Source organism: Leucopleurus acutus (genome assembly GCF_964270905.1).
Source record: "Leucopleurus acutus genome assembly, chromosome: 3".
In the NCBI taxonomy this organism is placed as follows: domain Eukaryota; kingdom Metazoa; phylum Chordata; class Mammalia; order Artiodactyla; family Delphinidae; genus Leucopleurus; species Leucopleurus acutus.
The window spans coordinates 27,502,533-27,519,279 of record NC_139145.1 but is presented as its reverse complement, the minus strand read 5'-3'; the positions used below and the strand labels follow the sequence as shown (position 1 = coordinate 27,519,279).

The 16,747-nt window shown below is 38.0% G+C and overlaps 1 protein-coding gene across 2 annotated transcripts in view; it reads left to right on the top strand.

The window, feature by feature from the left end:
- The window catches only part of CPEB4 (cytoplasmic polyadenylation element binding protein 4), a 64,112-nt gene that overhangs the window by 23,421 nt on the left and 23,944 nt on the right, over nucleotides 1-16,747 (top strand). The window contains exon 3 of one of the 2 annotated variants that reach the window (XM_082837165.1): nucleotides 14,762-14,812. The exons of the other annotated variant lie outside the window; for it this stretch is intronic. Within the exon in view, the coding sequence (XP_082693291.1) occupies nucleotides 14,762-14,812 (51 nt within the window). The remainder of the gene's footprint in view (nucleotides 1-14,761; nucleotides 14,813-16,747) is intronic. 2 annotated transcript variants of the gene reach the window in all.

Genomic DNA, 16,747 nt, shown 5'->3' with positions numbered 1-16,747 from the left:
TGTCTGTATGTAGTATTTTTATCCACAAAATTATGTACTGCCTTCTCCATAACCAACACAAGTGACAGTCTGTAGCACTTCTTCCCCAGAGAACGATTTCATTTTCCTCACTGCACACCCAGTCTTACAAGCTAAGAGCCTGCTCTGTAGACTAATTTTTGAATTTTGATCTCTGAGATGGCAGCTTGTGCATTGCTACTATAATTATTAGGCTTATCAAGTATTTTCTTCACCTGGACAGGAAAATCTTTTACTATTGTAGATGCTGAGATGATTATTTGGGAGGTATTGTATCTTACTGTTATTTATGTTTTTTCCTGCCTGTGAAATTGCTACTTATTGTTTAGAAATGGAGCAGCATGAAATCGATTAAAAACACGTGCGAGTGCATCTGTTTTCAGCCCTTATGAAGCATAGTTTGGACACAGTGAAATAAAGATTCATGAAGTGGTATTACATTCAGTGTACAGTAGGAGAAACCTCTAAAAATTAAGGAGACTTTTAAAATTTTCTTTCCTGTATGTGAAGGGAATAAAGGAATATATGTATAAACCAAGAAGCAGTAGTTCATGGAATGGAAGCAGAGGGAGACAGCACTGGAATAAAGAGACAAAAACGAGTATTTGAAAATTATCAGATGTCAGAGTAGAACAATTCAGAGTTTCATAGTAGTGGTTGAGTGTTTTAAATCATATATACGAAAACAATTTAATATCCAGTTTGCTTCATTTCACTAGAAAGCCAAATGAGACAGCAAAATTATTGAGAGAACAAAGGCAATCTGTAAATTGTCAAAACATTATATAGTTGTTCTTCAGATATTAATTAACTAAATTATGAATCAGAATATCATTTTATTTTTCTTCAGAATACTGTGAAATTAGAGTCTTCCACTCTTCATATTGTTATAGGAAGTATCTTGCTTCCAGTTTTTGGAAGGGGAAGCTCAGCATATCTACCCCAGTCCCTCTGAGTTTCAGGCATTTTAAATACTTAATTTGCATGTGGGCAATGATGATTGCATTCAGAAATGCAAGTTGTTTAAAGTGCCAGTCTTTTACATATTCCCGTTGTGCCCGAGAAACCTATTGCATGTGTCAGTCAAGTAAGTAGTGGGAGTGTGTTAGACCTTACTGCCTCACTTGCCTCATGCATTAATTTAATAAGAACTTATTTTAAGAGCTGGACCTACTCCAAAAATGCTATGCATTTAATTCCAGACTGCTGAAGGTACTGTGACCTTGCATTTTAAAATACTTCTGAGATTTTTTTTTTCCTTATCTACACATTAAATTAGGGGCCCTCTCCAAACTATTTTTCATGGCTGTGAATTTGTTTGAAACAAATGCTTCAACGAGTGGGCAAGTGATGATTCCATCTGTGCCTCTTTTCTTTGCTGCTAAGCAGAACCATTTATAATAATCTCTAGAAGAAAATCATGAAACTCAGTTGAAAGTTTAGTATACAAAGCCAGTTTTGTTAATTTTCTATAAGATTTTTTATGTCACTGTGGGAGAGAGTGACTGTTGGGATAATTATTTAAATTCTATATCTTTATAGTAGGGGAAGGAATGAAGTTAGTGCTGCTTTAAAAAGATATCATAAATAATAACCAGAAAACCTTAAATTTTCCTTCGATCCACAATTGTTTTAATATTCCTATACTCCAAATTGCAGTCACTTAGCTCGGTATTTTCAAGAACAGATGTTGTATACCGATACAGATGTTTTGAACAGATATTGTATACTGACTTTGTGTACACTGAGATAGCTCTGGAAACCTTCCATGAGAATTGCTGACAATATCATTCAGTTATAAATCTGAGTTTCAGAGTAAATACAGTTCTAAAAAATGAAAGGGACTTTTACCGAATAAGTTCTGTTGCTGTAATATTATTTAAATGATTTATTTGAAATAGTTGTGGGGAGATGTAATCTCTTACAGTATTTAACCTTTTCCTATTTAAATCAGTTTGCCTGTGGCAATTTGAGGAGAGACAACTATGCACTGCTCTGCACCCCACTCCCCAGTCACCTTTTTAAAGGATTAGATGGACGTTTTTCTTCAAGGGATATTTAATGGGCCATGATACAAAGTACCATAAAGAAGACACGGATAAAGCAAAACGGCTAAATTTTACTTGGATTCATAATCAAATTTCTCCTTCTTAACAAATTACCATTATGTGGTATCAAATGTCTTCTGGTGAATTGGGGGATCTTTAAATATTACAAGTGTTGAAGATTCAGAGTCTTCCAGGCAGCAGCCCTGTAAACCTGGCTGGAGCCTTCCTGAACTCGGCTGGTTCTTTCTTGCTCTGCTTGGGTGATACCAAGTAATTCAAAGCAGCATAGCAGGGGAGTGGCTGCAGTCTCTGGGGAGCAGAAAATTGCCTTACGCCTAGAAGCTTCATGAGTAATGGAGTAAGGCACACAGCAAAGAATACAGTTCATAGACGTGGCTACAGTTGAACTTCGCGTGTGGCTATTAGAAGTGAGGTGGTTTCCTCTTCTTCCCCACTCTCCCTTTCCTGACTGCTGAAATGGAACATCCTAAACATTCTTTCTCTTTTGCTTGATTTAGTTGTGCCGTAGGATGGGACCTGGGCTTCTGTGTTGAGGTAACTTCCTTTGTGAGGAAGAAGGGGGCAAAGTGCTGGGGCATGATTTTCTGTGTATTACTGGTGCAGGGTGTATTCGTAATTCGGACCCACTGTCTCCTTTTTGGTTTACTGTTGGTCAGGATTTTTCTGATTCCTCACAGCACAGTGCAGGCAGAGTTTACAGAGGTGTCGGTTTCAAACTGTGTGACTATACTTTTCCACGTTGAGGATTGCTGTTGTTTTTTGTTTTGTTTTATTTTGTTTTAAATTTTTCAAGGGGAGGAGGGGAAAGGGCAATGCCTGGGAGGACAAAATGTGATGTTTGTGAACACGGATGTGCTCGTAGCCTTGGATTGAAGTCTTCCTTACTCTAGGCTCTGAAGTGAAACCAACTTGGTTCATACTAAATGCTCCTGTGCCTTGGCCAGATCCTCATCTGCCCTATTTTTAATATAATATGTACTCGTAAGTACAAAGTAGTGGTCCTCTGTCCTCTGCCCTCCATGTGTTTGTGATAGAATATTGACCCTTGTTCTTATTTGTTCCGAAAATCATACGAGCAGTTGTCACAAAGGGGGAATTTGTCGTATGTCATCAGTGATGGGGGCCCATAATTACTCAAGCAGTCCCTTATCTTAATCCTGAACATTGAGCACAGAGAGTCTTGAGCCCAGGAAAACTGAGTAGGTATCTTAAAACATTGTTGCAACTCTGCTTTTACCTGGGTGAGAGATGAGGGTAAAGGGGGGCAGAGGGGAAAATGACAGTAAACTTTTTATGTTATTAGAAGGTTGAAGAGCCTAACGATTTCTTTCAAAGGTGCTTTTAACTCATTAACTTTTTTTTTTTTTTCTTTACAACTGTATTAAGGCTCACGTACTTTATGGCTGTTGTAACTTGATTTTGTTAGACTCACATTCAGGGCAGGGATTGGTAAAGGAATAAACTATATGTGACAGTTAACACTTAGAAATACCAAATCAAAAAACAAGCAGCAGTCAGGTAGCACATTAGTGAGTGCTTTTCTGTGATCTTGTACATTTTCACACTAAGTACTGTGTACAGCTTAGTAAGTATAGATATTACCATGTGGACAGACAAAAATATTTTCCATTCAGAAATGAAATCTGAATAAATTCAAGTAGTAAGGTTTTCAGATTTTGTCAGCAGTTTGTCAGTGTCAAATATTAGGGACCTCCCTACCGTGTAAAAAAGTAGAAGGAGGTCCAGAACATTTACAGAGATCCGTTTTGTTCATGCACCATGTCCAAATTAATAATATATTGTACCTTTTGATAGTGTCACTTATTATTTTTCTGTTTTTTCCTTCTATATTATAAAATTCTGTAGAGAGGTGACTTGCTGTTTCATTTCCTGACAGCTACTAGAACAGCCCTATATGCTAATAATCTGCATAATGAAAGCCTTTTTGATTATGGAGTAAATACAATGGTGAGTTGTCTGTGAAGGTCTTAAGACTTTCTTTAATCCTGTTATATAATCCTGGAATATGTTATTTGCTGACTTTAAGGGAGTGGAAGCAATGCCACCTGATTCATAGCTGTCATAAAAATATGCAAGATTCTCTTTGCATTCAATTTAACAACAGGAAGCAGAATAGTTGCACAATTGTGCCACAAAATTATTTCTTCCTGACAGGCATGGAATTTCTACCTGAATATTGTAGGCAGTTGATTCACTTAGCAGCTGTGTATACCTGATTTGTGAATTTCTTTATTCACTACTCCTTAGTTTTTTCCCCTCATGTTGCCACTATCCTCATTACCTAAGTTACAAGAGGGAAAAGAGAAAAAACTTGATGCATTTGTTGCAGTTCAGCAGTAAAAATTTGCAAAAGGAATACCTTTTAGCTAGTTTTAAACTAGTTACTACTTTTCAAATCAGATATGGAGATGGCTAGGCTGCCTCTGGGCTTCATTATCTTGTCTGATAGACCGAGTCTGAATTCAGTCCCACACTAGCACACTCTGTTCTAAAAGCAAGGCTTTGTTTTATTCTGGGTATTACCTGGTAACCAGTCAATTAAGAACATTAGTGGAATTCCGAAGGGAGAGCAGTTCCATAATCTCTTTGGAATCCAACTGGGCTGATGCCAGTTGTTATGCATTGGGAAGAGAAGGAGGAATCAACCAATTAGAGGACCCTTTTTTAATTCTTGAGAAACCAGCACTAAAGTGCAGATCTTCATTCTGAAGAGCAGCCATGAGTAATTAGTGTTAATTAGTATAAAGAATCTAGAAAAGAAAAAAAGTCTAACTTCTACTGGCTATAGTATTCCAAATAATAAATGTCTGGCATGGTTAATTAAATGGAGATATTTAAATTGGCCACTTGATCTCTTTATTGTAAAAGATCAGAAGTTGTTAGCTTATAATAGACTTTACCAAATTGTTAAAAATAAAGAGAAGCATTTAGGAGTGTATTAAGACCTGGTTTTGCCATTAACAGTTACATGGCTTAAGTCAGTCACTTCCCTCTAGATCCTGGTTTCTCTACCTGCAGGAGGAAATGGAGGGATTGAATTTAGTGATCTTTAAGTTGCTATCAGCAATTCCACGCAGTCTCTCTGGCATGGTATTTCTCAGTGACAAAGTTGAAGGTTTTTATAGTTGAATGACTGAAAGTATCATGGATTTCATGTGAGTTGGGGTGTGGCAGCATTTAATATTGAGTAGCTTGTAAGAAGGGATAGAACCAGAAATCAATCAAATTTATTCAGTTGAGTGAAGGCTTTGTTTCTAGACTGCATTTTTTCTTTTTGAGATAGGCCCAAAAATACTATGTCAAGGAAGCAGTTGTTTAAACTTGGCTTGATATAATGTTTCTGTTCTCAATTTGTGGACCACGGGCCTCTTCAGCCATGGGAATTACTTGATGGGGTCTAGGAACCTATTAGAACCAAGCATTCTAGTTAGATGATAGATTTGTCATGTATGTGTTACATGATTATCTTCCAAAAGCACATGGATGCTGATGTAATACAATGAAAATATATTTAAAGGTGATGCTGAATTCATAGTAGCCTTTTATTATTAAGGGTTTTTGTTGTGGTTGTTTTACTTGTAGTATCCACTGGCGTGGGGCTTGAGGGCTTCAGGTGTTATGGTGGGGAGCCTCTGAAATATTTTGATTGAAGTAGGTCTTAATAATCATGGGAGGTTATGAAACACTGCTGTAGAGAACTTCTCTAATTGTTCCGCTTTAAACTCGTACCATTAGAATGTCCCCCATTACCAAAAAAGAACATAACAAAAAAAGGAATTTAATAGAGGAAATAGTGGGGACGAGGACAAAGAGGAGTGAGGAGGAGTCGCTTACCTTATCCTAGATTATCATCTCCACCAAGTAGCATTTTGGAATGTTGTCTCTGGCATCTGAAGCCATCTTATTGCCTTTTGAGGCATGTCTAGGAGTGTGGACTTGTCAGGCTACATCTGGCACAGTGCCAGGGGGCAGGGGGAGCCCTGTGACAGGAGGGGTGCACCCTGGAGTGGAGTAACATGGTAGCCCTTGTTAGGAGGGGGAGATGGCTTTCTTCAACCACATGGTTTGGAAGTACCTTACATTTTAGCTTCTGCTTGTATTCCAGCTCCACACACATTTGAGTGTATTCCGTGTCCTGAGTAGTAGTAGACCACAGGACACATTTGATGCTGAGCTGCATATTTCTTTTTTGAGGTAGACCTGGACATTCTGTATAGGAAACAGTGTTAACAACCAGTTTCAAGTGAAAGGGCAGTTACTTCTGATACCATTTCTCTGGCTTTTATTCTTTGCCACTTCTGAGAATTATCTCTAATTTAAATCCTTATAATAACCTTCCATGTGAGTTTTGCGATCTCCAATATACGGTTGCAGAAACTGCAGTTCAGAGAGATACAACCGCTTTTGTAAAGTCACTCGACTAACTGGTGCCTAGAGAATCAAGATAGGAACACATAGCCTCTGACTTCTGGTTCAGTAGCTTAGGTATTTATTGTGTAGCATTTGTGAGGGAAACAAACATTAAAAAAGTTTGTCTTAGTATACTTTAGACAGAGAGCAGGCATTCAGGTTTCTTAATTTCTCTGTAGGAGACTGGGGACAGAATTTAAAATCTGTATTTTATCATAATCTTCTGTAAAAGATTCAGATCTCACACCTGCTGATTTCTTATTGAAGGGTGCCTCTTGGAGGGTGGAGGTCAAAATAGAATCACTGAGGGAACTTTTTCAAGCTGGCTTATTCTTTTCGCTGATTCTGATTCACCAGGTCTGTCGTGAGACTTAAGCATATGTGTTCTGGAAGTGATTCAGATAGACTCTCTCCCTCCTCAACCTCAGCCTCCCTCTACTTTGAGAACCACTTTAGATATGTATGTAAAGTCTGAAGCTGTGGGAGGCTGTTCTTAAAACAAATAAATATCAAGCACTGTTTCAGGCTGTTGGGATATATCAGGAAATAAAAACTAAGACTCTTGGCCTCATGCAACTTATTCTCCAAATAATTTGCGGTTATCTTTGAACAGCCTGCTTTTTAGTTTTGAGGGCTAATTAATACGAGGAAGACTCAGTGCCTTTAGTATTGATAAAGGAAAATAAGAACTGGCCTTTTGAGACAACAAAAGATGAAATCAGATTAGGCATGAAATCCAAGTGCATTCTTCATGAAGGTTCAATAAAGTCATCAGAATTTATATTAAGTAAGTGATTAGGGTTGATGATATGTATGCAGAAAGCCAACTACTGACTTTGCTGATGGCTTTTTGGGGTTTGCACTTAAGTAACCAGTGTTAAGAATGGCTTATTTCATCTCTAAAGTTCTCAATCATTTGCAAGTAACTTAGTTTATAGTACCTAGGGATTTCCTAAGTTTGTCTTGGTCTTCTTCATGTCAGTACAGAGAGCCGTTGCTCAACATCATCTTTACCTTCTGGCCACTTCTACAATTATTTATTTTTATTCACTGGTTCTTTTAAAATATGTCTCTTATAACACATGCTTCTTTTAATCAACCTTCTTGCAAGGTAGAATTTTAATTTACTGCCTTGGCTTTGTTTCTGGATTATTACAGCTTTTCTACTATCCATTGGTCTGTTTTTCCACTTTTCTTTCCATTATATTATCTTTCTTTTTTTTTTAACTGGCTTTGGCTGGTTTACTGCAGATAAAAGCTATGCCTAATTTTTTAAAGCTTAAAATATTGCCATTTATCACTGGTATCATAACATCCTCTTAAGGCAAGTTATCTTGTTGCTCTGTCCTCTAAATGCAGCATCCAGAGTCAGAAGGCCTCTGGCAGGGATAAAAATAGCCTGCCTTCCTGCTTGCTGGTTTGTTGTTGGATTTACTGGCAGTAGGAAATCTTTCAAATTCCTTAATTGGGTCAGCTCTTTGCTAGTGACTCTCTAGACATTCCCTTCTGCCTGAAATTCTTAGATGCTTTTAGATCTTCCATCTTTGCACCTGCCCTGAGTTATAGTCAAAGCAAACCTTCTTTTGTTATGAAACCTTCTTTTATTCCGAACCCTTCCTCAATCTGTAGAAACAAATCCCATTGCTTTACTTACCTTAAAGATAGAGGTTCTTTTCTTTTTTTTTTTTTTTGGCCACTATACATTCTGGTTTTCAGCTATCCTATCACAATTGAAAAATTAGATCTGAGCTATTGGTACAGAAGAGATCCTCCTTGGCTTTTGTTAAAAGGAACATTTTTAAGTTCCTTTGAATTTTCACATTTCCTAAAATATTTCTGCTACTTTGCCTGTTTGGCTATCATAAAAGTAAAGAGTTAGGTTTTTTCTCTTCTCTCCCCCAGAGAAGAGTGATATCCTTGTTTGTAACTCAGAACGTTAGCAAACTCTCATTTCTCTGAAGCCAAAAATCCCGCAGATAGCCACTCCCTTCTCCAAGGTTCCAGTTTGGGTCTTATTTGGCTAAGAGGAATCCTTCCTTTCTTTCTCTCACAAGTAGAAAACTGTTGGTTATCTTTGGCTTATAAGTTAGTGACAGAAAAGGAATTAATATTAATTGAGCACATACTCTATACTGGGAGAATTTTCTGGGCTTTCTGCAAAAATTATCTCATGAATTTGTCACATGTAAATAGAAATATCTCTGTTTTACTTCAGAGAAACTGAGTAATTTGACCTAGCTCACAAGATGGGATTGGTCCGACTCTGCACTTTTCACTGGGTGTTTCATGGCAGAGAGACCACCAGCTGCTAGCTTTGTTTTATTCACTTATTCAACAGCTATTTATTGAGTACCTTTCTCTGCTCTAAGCTCCGGGATGCAAGACGTGAAATCTATCCTCAAAGATTTTGTTGCCCTAGACTAGGAACAGAGCTTAGAGATAGGTGATTTAAATATAGTATAGGGCTTCCCTGGTGGCGCAGTGGTTGAGAGTCCGCCTGCCGATGCAGGGGACACGGGTTCGTGCCCCGGTCCGGGAAGATCCCACATACCGCGGAGCAGCTGGGCCCGTGAACCATGGCCGCTGAGCCTGCGCGTCTGGAGCCTGTGCTCCGCAATGGGAGAGGCCACAACAGTGAGAGGCCCGTGTACCGCAAAAAAAAAAAAAAAAAAAAAAAAAAAAAAATATATATATATATATATATATATATATAGTATAATAAGTGTAAAGCGTGCTCTATGGAGCCCATAAGGCTGTCTGAACCAGGGAGCCCGTGGCTTGAGGCAGGAACTTTCCATAGGATGTGAGGCCTAAGAAAGAAGCTACCTGGACAGAACGGCAGAGGCTTGAGTGGTGAAATACTGGGGCCAAAGAGAAAGGAAGGCGTTCCAGACAGAGGGAGGGACCCAGAAGTAAAAGTTAATGGGCTTGTAGTTCTGAACGTGCAGAGTACCTCATGTGGGAAGGGAAATGGCATTGTGAGAGATGAACCTAGAGAGGTAGGCAAGAGAAGTCAAGTAGTTTTTACAAGCCCCGGTCTTTAAACTGAAAGTCAAATCTGTCCTGGAGAGGGGTTTTGTGTAGCCTAAACTGTGTGTAATTTAAATGGCTCTTTTGGAGGGGGCAAGACTCTCCATCCAGTTGATGTCAGCCCCAGCCAGTATCTCCTTTGTAGTTTTGAGTGGAAACGTCTTTACTGGAAGTCGGTTGTATCACAGATAGGTCAGGGGGTAGAATAAGGTTACTGATTATGATTTGGGGAGTTACTTTTAGGTCATTGGAAGAAATTATTAAAAATGATTATCCTTGTATCATTAAATGATAGAACATAGTGAGCACATTTTTATTAGTTCATATTGATACGTGTTCTGCGTTTGTGTGAGTATAAAGCTGGTATTCAGAAATTGAATTTATTCCACATTTCTTGGACCTTGCTTGCGTCATCCAGGCCCCCACAGCGCCATCTTGCTGCAAGTCTCAGGCAGTGTTGGTAAAAACAGCAGATGCAGAAAGGCAGTTACAGCACCTCCTTTAAAAAATTATTTATGGCAGTATAGCTTTGGCTTACTTAGATATGAGCTAAATAAAATTAGCAGGAGCAAAATCAGGAGAAGCATCTCTAGTTAAACAATAACAAGTAATGTATATGTGTGTATGTATGTATGTGTGTGTGTGTGTGTGTGTGTGTTGTGTCATGTGCATAAACCTTTTAATCGGTTTTAGAAATGGACCTAAGTCCATGCCTATCCTTTCCCTATGAGAAATTTTTAACGATGTCCACTGAAAACCTCTCCTTTTTTGTTGGAGTGTCTAGGTTTTTATACTGTGAGTCAATAAAAATACTAACCCAGAATTTCATGCTTCTTGTCACTTCTTTGGACTGCATGGCTATATTTTAGACAACCTTGCAGAGTTATCCCCTGTTATCATTCCTTGGCCTGTACCATGACCCCAACAATGCTGGCATGACTGAAAAAGAGAAGGCCATAGCATGAAATCTAATAGTGCTATAGACCATTTGATATTTTTCGTTGCTTGTGTGTTTGAAATGGCAACATTTATTGTATCATTTACTGCTGAATCATCGGTAGCAATAGTATCTGGGTTAAATTTTAGAAAACAAGGGTACTTTACCTAATTTTGAAAATAATGGAAACATTTTAGAGTATTTCCTTCTAGTCTTTTCTCCTTCCATCTCATTAACTCAGTTACTTTAGTTAGTGTCTTAAAAGAATATGATAATATACACTGTTGTTTTGAGCACCTCCTCCCCCCAGCAATTCTTAGTCATTCTGGTTGATAAATATTGGTTCTTTCCAACTCGCAAATGCTTAGCATACAATTGCCTAGTTCGAGTCTGAATCTTTTCTAGGCTGTAGAATTTGGTAGTGTAGTTCCCCAGAGTCACACTGTATCAGTTGCCTATATTTGGCTAGGTTGAGTCATGTCACCAAATATAGTCTATGCCTTTTGCATGATGTATGCCAGGCTTCTGGCTCCAAATGCCACAGCTGGCCTCCAGAGATGACTGCTTTTCCTGTCAATTGCGTCCCTTAAGGTTAGGACTGCTGAGCTGGCAGTATTTCTTTGCATTTATAACACAATCAATACCAAGAGCCTCCAAAGATTGAATTTTATCCACTAAATAGGTTTACTTGCCTGAAATCCTAATGCCTTCCTTCTCCCTTGAGGAATTCAATTCTAGATGTGCCCAAACCTGAGGTATGTTTATAGATAGATGAGTTATCAAAGAAACCAATGAAACAAAACCCACAAACACTGGGTTATATTCATATTTAGATATCGCAGGGATTTTTATTTTACTTCACTTTATTCATTTGTGAAGTGCTGGTGTTTTAAGTTCAGTGGAATGAACTAATTAAATGCTTACCTGGTGCCCAAACAGGAAACTCGAGGTACCTACGTTTTAAAAAAAAAAAAAAGCTCTTGGGAGTTCCCTGGTGGCCTAGTGGTTAGGATTCTGGGCTTTCACTGCCGTGGCCCAACTTCAGTCCCTGGTTGGGGAACTGAAATCCCACAAGCTGTGTTCTATCAGGGGAAAAAAAAAAGCTCTAGTTCCTAAAGGGGGCTACTACTTAAAAGAGATAAGAAAGTTAGCCAGTAGCTGAAATGATTACGTGAGAAGGTTGGCTGTTGCAATATAGATAGAAATAAAATCTGGTGAGTTAATATAACAAGGGGTTTCCTTTTTGGGAAAGGCGCCCTGGAAAAAAATTTGAAAAACAAACAAGCAAACAAAAAAAGATTTGAAAATATCCTCCATTGGAAACAAAGAAAGAGGGCCACTGTCTCAGAGGGAGGGAGGGGATTGTCAGTAATCTAGCCATGGAATAGAAAGTGCAAAAATGCCGGTGAAAATTAGCATCCGTAGAGCAGAGAGAATATTAGAGCAGAAATAAAAGGGGTACAGGGAGAAGGTGAAAGGCTTGTAGAAGACAAGGCACTTGTCCCATGGCACTTATAATGGGAGCTTTCAGAGAATTTCCAGAAAGGAAGTGATATATATTCTCCATAATAGATGTCAAGAGTGGATGACTCTAGATATTTTAATTACAGAAGAAATTTATAGAAGGAAAGGGCAGGTAGGATAGGGAAGCATTATGAAAGTTTTTTTCAAAGGTTTCTTAATGTCACTGCTAATATTTTAAAATTGAAGTAGAAGGCATTGCTGCTGGTTTAACACAATATTACAGGTATCTTTACTACTCAGAGGCCAGAACTAATTCCAGCCTGACAGGACTCATGAGAACAGGTCAAAAAATAAAAACAAGTATCACTTTGAGAGTTAAACTGTGAATTTTGCCACTGATTCTTCAGTGCTCTATTGTCTTAGCTGAAGGTTAGAACTACTGCATTTAGAAGTCTAAGGATCAGAAAAAGTCTCAAACGTTACCTACCTTGGGGGTGGAGGGTGGCATCTCTTTAGGAGGTGTGTGTTGAGGCAGACTCTGAGAGAACTGAGTTAAGGGATATTTTTGTGCCTGTCAAGTTGAAATATTCTTATCTCTCTCTCCGTAAAAGGTACCCCAAAGGTGAGTTTCTGATAAGGTGGAACTTGATTTGTTAAACTGGGCCAGCTAGTTTGGGAATTTGTTTTTTGGATCCTCATCGTTAATTATCCTTCCTTAGTATCAAGTAAGAAGCATTATAGTTCATATGGAACAGCCCTGGTTTCAGTTGGAGTGTTAGAGTATCTTCAATTAGATACCCAATTAGAGTATCTTCTTAGAAATAGAAAAACATTTTCTTAACTTCAGTTAATATTGTTAAATATTTTTGTTTCTGTGTTGACTTATATCATCTTTTTAAAACATGTTTTATGATAAATAAAAATGGTATGAGTGATAGCTGTTAATTCATTTACCAGAGGGTTTTACAGCTACAAAATTAATGCAAATGTTCCATCATGGAAAATCAGCTGCTACTTTGAGTCAAGTGATTCAGAAACAGCACTCCCTCCCTCCCTCCCTCCCAAGTTTTTAACAGTTAAGGTCATGTTCTTGTTCCAGCATCTCAAGTCTATGCTTTATTAAAGATATTACTTGTGACAGGTCATATGATCTGGGCTTGTAGTTAAAGCAGTTCAGCTGGAATTCACTGGATTTGGATACTTGACTGTGTGCATATGAGTATTAAATAATGAAGCCAATTTTTAGGAAGAAATTGAAATATCAAAATTAATTTTCACCTCCTCCTTGCCCGTCTTCATCCCTACCTCTCTTCCCTAAGTAGGAACATGCTGAAATTTTAAGTGGAGCAATTAACAACTTAATTTTTTAAATCCTTGTATTTGGTGTTAAATGGTAGAAAAATTAAGTTCAGATTTTGTTTCACATGAGACTCCAAGGTTTGCACGTGGATTAATTAAAGCTTTTAGCCACAGAGAACAGTTTTCTCTTTTCATGGCATGAGTTTATTTCTGTGGAGACTATTTCAAAGAAGTAGGATTTTGAGAGACTGAAGGATAGTTGTGGTCTAAAGTTCCTTTTTAAAGAGTTGTAAATGTGTGGCTGGTGGATTGATAGGACCACGTATTAGATCTGGCTCCCGCAGTGTTCTCTGGAACTAGGTGGAGTCTTCCTGGCATCTTGAAAGGCTTGCCCCAGCCTCCAGGCCTGGGAGAGCCTCTGCTTACCCACCTTTTCATTGTCTTAGAGAGTCTGTTGTGGTTCTGTGGAGTCAGAGTTTAGACTGCTGGTTTCCTAATTGGAATGTTTGTAATTCTGAGTCAATTTTAAATTCTCACACTGCTCCTGATGTATAGAGTGCTAGACAGTGGTGGGTAATTAACAGTGAAGCTCCCCTATCCATTCCTTAGATGAATAAGACTTGAGGGTTCTCCACCATTCTTATGAAGGGCATGGGGAATATGGAGACATGAAAATGTTGTCATAGTGAGTTTTGTAACTTATAGCATAGAACTAGTTACATGATGTGTAGTCTAGCTACCTCAACTTGCATGTAGAAACTCTTGCAAAACAGAAATGCATTCCCCCCCCCCCTTTATTTGTGGCTACCAATTTGGAAGGTAGAGCATCCTCCCAAAATTTTAGACTTTCACAAACCCTTTTCTGGAGGGTGTCTTGGGTGCCCATTTTAGGTTCAAAATTCGAAGGAAATTAACCCAGCATTTGCTGAATGCTATTGTGCCTCTGGGCATTGTGCTATGTGCTTTGATATTTTCTTCATGTGTAAGTACAATGAAATGTGCCTCTTTACCTTCTGTACTTACTCCCTGAAATTTGAATTTAAACCCATTAGTGTGTCTGTACATGTAGGCATAAGACTGGCACTTTTGTTACGAATTATATAAAAAAATGCTACTGCTAACTACATACTTTTAAAAAGCTATGAAAAACTACACATGAAAGAAAAATTGCACATTTATGGGGAAAAAATATGAAGATTGTTATTATGAGTTGGTATGAGAACATAATGGTATAAAAAATTTCCTTTGGATGGGGATTTGGAAATTAGAATAACCGAATAGTTAAATATAAGGGGTATTTTATTTTCCCACTTTGAAACTTTCCCTTTTTGAATGTTTGTGAATATGCTGTTTGATATGTCAACTGACTCTGTGTGTTTATTAGCACAGCTAAGTTTTATCTCATAATACGGCTTTTTAAATACCTATTAAACAATTAATTCAGCTTTGTTGAATACAGTTAAACCATCTATGAAAAAAAATAAATTTAGTAACGGCCTTCTTTTACCCTCAGGTCGTCTAAACTATTCATATCCAGGATCCGATAGCTCTCTGCTTATTAATGGTAAGTGATAATTGATTCACCTTAGTGAAGTTCAAAGAACTGTAACAAGTTAGTACTGGGTAGAAAATACAGTAGTTAAGCCTCAGCAGGTGGAGAAATGACATTAGTTTGCTCTGTAATGAATATGCAAGTTGCTATTAATCTATCACCTATTTTATGGATAATTATTATTCCTCCAAATTAGAGCAGGAACTTTTTTTAAACTTTGAGAGCCAGCTAGTTTGCTGTCTTGAAACTGGTGACAATGAGAATAAATGAGACTCCCATAATGACACATAAAGAATGGCTTAATCCAATGTTAGCTTCTGTAGAGTGACCTTTGAAATGTCAACATAAAAACCATTTCCATGTAGTTGGAAAAGTGTTCCAGGAGAAAGGGGAGATAATCAGAGATCGAAAGTCAGACAAAACAGCCTGAGACCACAGGGCTTGACACTGCAAAGGACAAGGTCATTCACTGTTTGCTGTCTAATGACAACAAGAGAAATGAAGTTTTATTAGCCTTTGCAGTGCCTTCGGTAAATTCTCCTTGCCTATTCTAAATATTACCACTGCGCTGTTGAGTTCTCTTTTTATGTGCATATTCTGAAGCAAACTAAATTTCACACGGAAGGAGGGGCCATCTACTCACAGAAGGAATTAAAGAATTAAAAATTGTCTTTTTTGTAGTACTATAGTTTAAAATAATTGGGTGGAATACAGAAGTCTTGTTTACTTCTTTTCCACTCTTTTACTGTTGAATATGGATTTCAAATTTGTGTGTTCTTAATGCCTTCCAATTGCCAAAACTCATTTTCAGTCCCACCACTTCTGTGAATTACTCTTGACCAAATAACTATATTCTGCTCATTCCCCAAACAAAGCAAAACCAAAAAATCCTACTGCTTGTCCATGCTATAGTATGAATGAGGAATTAAAAATTGCTTTTATGACTGGATTTCTTTTTGCTTAGTGTTTAAAATCAGTGTTCTGTAGAATGTAAGATTGTTGAGCCAAGAATGTTAGAAGGAGATTTGATTTATGAGAGTTGCTGGGTGCATTAGATCCTCTGGAGACTATATGGTTTGTAAAAACCTCACTTGTTCATTAGTCTTTCGTCTTTTCATGCTACATTTGCCAGAAATAATGCCAAAATATAATATCTCAGTGTAAATGTGTGTAGACCGAAAACCAAACACAGTGGTGACGGTGGCATCAGGATAAGGGGGGGTAATATAAGGCTTGCCATTGTAGCATGGTTTCATCTTTTCCTGTGGAACGAGTTCCAGAGTCAAGTGCTGGAAATTGCAGGGAACCAAGATTTGAGATACTGTTGTGTGATCTTAGGCAAAGTGATCAACTCTTTGTTGTCCCAATTGCTTCATGAAGTCGCTAAATTAGATCAGTTGCCCCTGGGGTCATCTTTGTTGAGATGAGAAAAAGAAACACTCTCTAGTGGGTTTTCCTTAAAGCCCAATTCACTTAATATTTTTTGAATCTTTTATGAGATTCTTTCCTTTTACCTCCCCTCCCCCCCGCCCCGTTAATATTCTTTCTTTTAAGAATAGATTATGTTTTAACAACCCTTACTTGGCAAAGAAAAAAGAAAGGTAACTTTCCCCTCTGAATGTTTATGTTTTGAAATTTTATTGGCCCATAGATTCTAGAAGGAGACTAGATGGTTTTTACTGTTGTAGACATGGAAATTTTGTTATAGAAGTATACTGACTGAGGTTAGCATTACCTCAGACTGAAAGATAGGATGACAAAGAACAAAGAGATGTCAAAGAGGGGAAACTTGCTGGCTCCTCAGGCAAGACCCAGAATATGGGGTTATGGCTGCCATGCTCTCAGATCCAGTATTCAGCTTTGCAAGGTCCCGGAACTTGATTTTGTCAGATTTGATCAAGTGGTAGTTCTTAATAACAAGCCAACTAGGACCGGGTGCCAATTTAT